At 41.1% G+C, this 1,890-nt stretch overlaps 1 protein-coding gene across 1 annotated transcript; it reads right to left on the reverse strand.

The window, feature by feature from the left end:
* LOC130993378 (uncharacterized protein At5g43822-like) lies at nt 1-1,406 on the reverse strand. The gene is made up of 3 exons (XM_057918245.1): nt 683-1,406; nt 366-599; nt 1-242 (listed from the first exon to the last, which is right to left on the reverse strand). Exons 1-3 carry the CDS (start codon nt 812-814, stop codon nt 219-221), a joined length of 390 nt encoding a protein of 129 aa, XP_057774228.1. The 5' UTR covers nt 815-1,406; the 3' UTR covers nt 1-218.
* Between the last annotated feature and the right edge of the window lie 484 nt (nt 1,407-1,890).

Genomic DNA, 1,890 nt, shown 5'->3' on the forward strand with positions numbered 1-1,890 from the left:
TTATATAGAGAATCTTGTTGTTATCATATACTCCAACAACAATCATTTGAAATCAGAATCTAATCTAGATTTTAGAATCTATTATATAGCCAAGTCAAAAAAAAAAATCTATTATATAGCCTTGATAGCAATCGCTATAATATTATAAAATCCAACTTAATTAGTTTATATTACCACTTATTTTCACCTTTCTCATTCTCCAAGCTGTTAAGTTGCACTCATTCATCCATCAACATTTTCCTCTGCATCCAAATAAAATAATTGAATCACAAATAAGTTTTATGTCCCTTTTTGAGCCCAAAAAATGGGGCCCCTTAGCGACAAAAAAATTCCATAATCACACATAGGGCTGGAAAATCGGGTACCCGCGGGACGAAAACCGCCGAAAACGGCACCCTCACCCGACCCTCTTCCCCGATGCGGGTACCCGAATACCCGCAGCGGATACCCGCTGCGGGTATGAGGGTACCCTCACAGTCCCGCGATTTTTTGATGGAGACGAAGATGATTTGGAGGGAATCCATCTGTTTTGCCAACAAAACACTTTCTATGCCCTCAACACATCTCAAAGCTCCATAGTTTTGCGAATCTCGGATAACCTAAAATGTCAAATTATTTAAAAAGAACTCCAAAAATAGAACAATTAAAAACTAAAACATTCTAGAGAGAGAGAGAGAGAGACCTGCAACCTCTTGATGATGGAAGATGCATTAGAGAATTGGGAAATCAGCTGAGACTGGAGCTCTTCCCACCGGTTCATCTCCTCCCTAATTTTCTGAAATCGTTGCTGATATTTTTTCACTATTGAGTCCATTCTTCCCCAATCGAAACCGACCCAAATAGGAAGATTTGTTAGCTTTTCGACTGGAGAAACTAGACGGTGGCGGCGTCGCCAAGGGCAGTGGCCGATAATGGTTGTAGCGGGAAATACACACTTGACGAAATAAAAAATACACACACGGCGCCAAGGGCAGCGGCGCCGGCGGCGAAGTCGAGAAGGGAGAGAGTCGAGAGCCAAGGCAGCGGCCAGGCCCAGCGCAGCAGGAACGAAATAGGGGAAAAATTAGGGCTATGAGAGTTTTGGGGGTTTAATTCCTAAAATCCTAAATAAAATTATTAATTTTAATTTTATAATGTTAAATCTGCGGGTAGTGCGGGTATCCGCGGGTATACCCGAGGGTACCCTCTACCCGCAATTTTCGAGGATGCAATACCCGCACCCGACCCTCCACCCGAATTTTGCGGGTATCGGGTACCCGATACCCGCGCGGGTATCGGGACGGGTGAGGGTATACCCGATACCCGCAACCCGATTTTCCACCCCTAATCACACACAATGAGCCAATGCACTACGAGACCAACCCACTCACAATTATTTTTCCTTTTTCCGTTTTCTTCCACATTCTATGTAATTCAATTATTTCGACTTCTCTAACAAGGAAATCAAATTACTTTTATTGAACTCTTTCTTTCTAGAGAAATGCCCACATGTCAAACACGAAGAGTTTGGAACCAAATTTGAGTGTGAAAAGAGGTGATTAATTAGTAGAGAATGATTGGCTGCCAACACTTGTAAGTGGGGATGGCAAAAGTGATAGTTTATTGGGTCACAACTGAGGAAAAATTGCGACTCCATTCATTTCATAGTTCATGATTCTTGTCCCAAATGACAAGTTGATTTTTTTTATATCAATCAGTGAGGACTGTGTTGGCCATAAATCATAAATGAGAGACATTAGAAATCAAGCAGGCTTCATAAATTTGTTTGGAATCTTCTCACTCTTGTCTTCTTATTTGTGTGTATTCTTTAAATTTAAAATCAAAGTAGTGAACAAAATGATCAAGGCACATATAGTGTTTCCATATTTACACAAGTGTTGTGAATCCATG

The sequence above is a fragment of the Salvia miltiorrhiza genome, chromosome 7, assembly GCF_028751815.1.
Source record: "Salvia miltiorrhiza cultivar Shanhuang (shh) chromosome 7, IMPLAD_Smil_shh, whole genome shotgun sequence".
NCBI lineage: Eukaryota > Viridiplantae > Streptophyta > Magnoliopsida > Lamiales > Lamiaceae > Salvia > Salvia miltiorrhiza.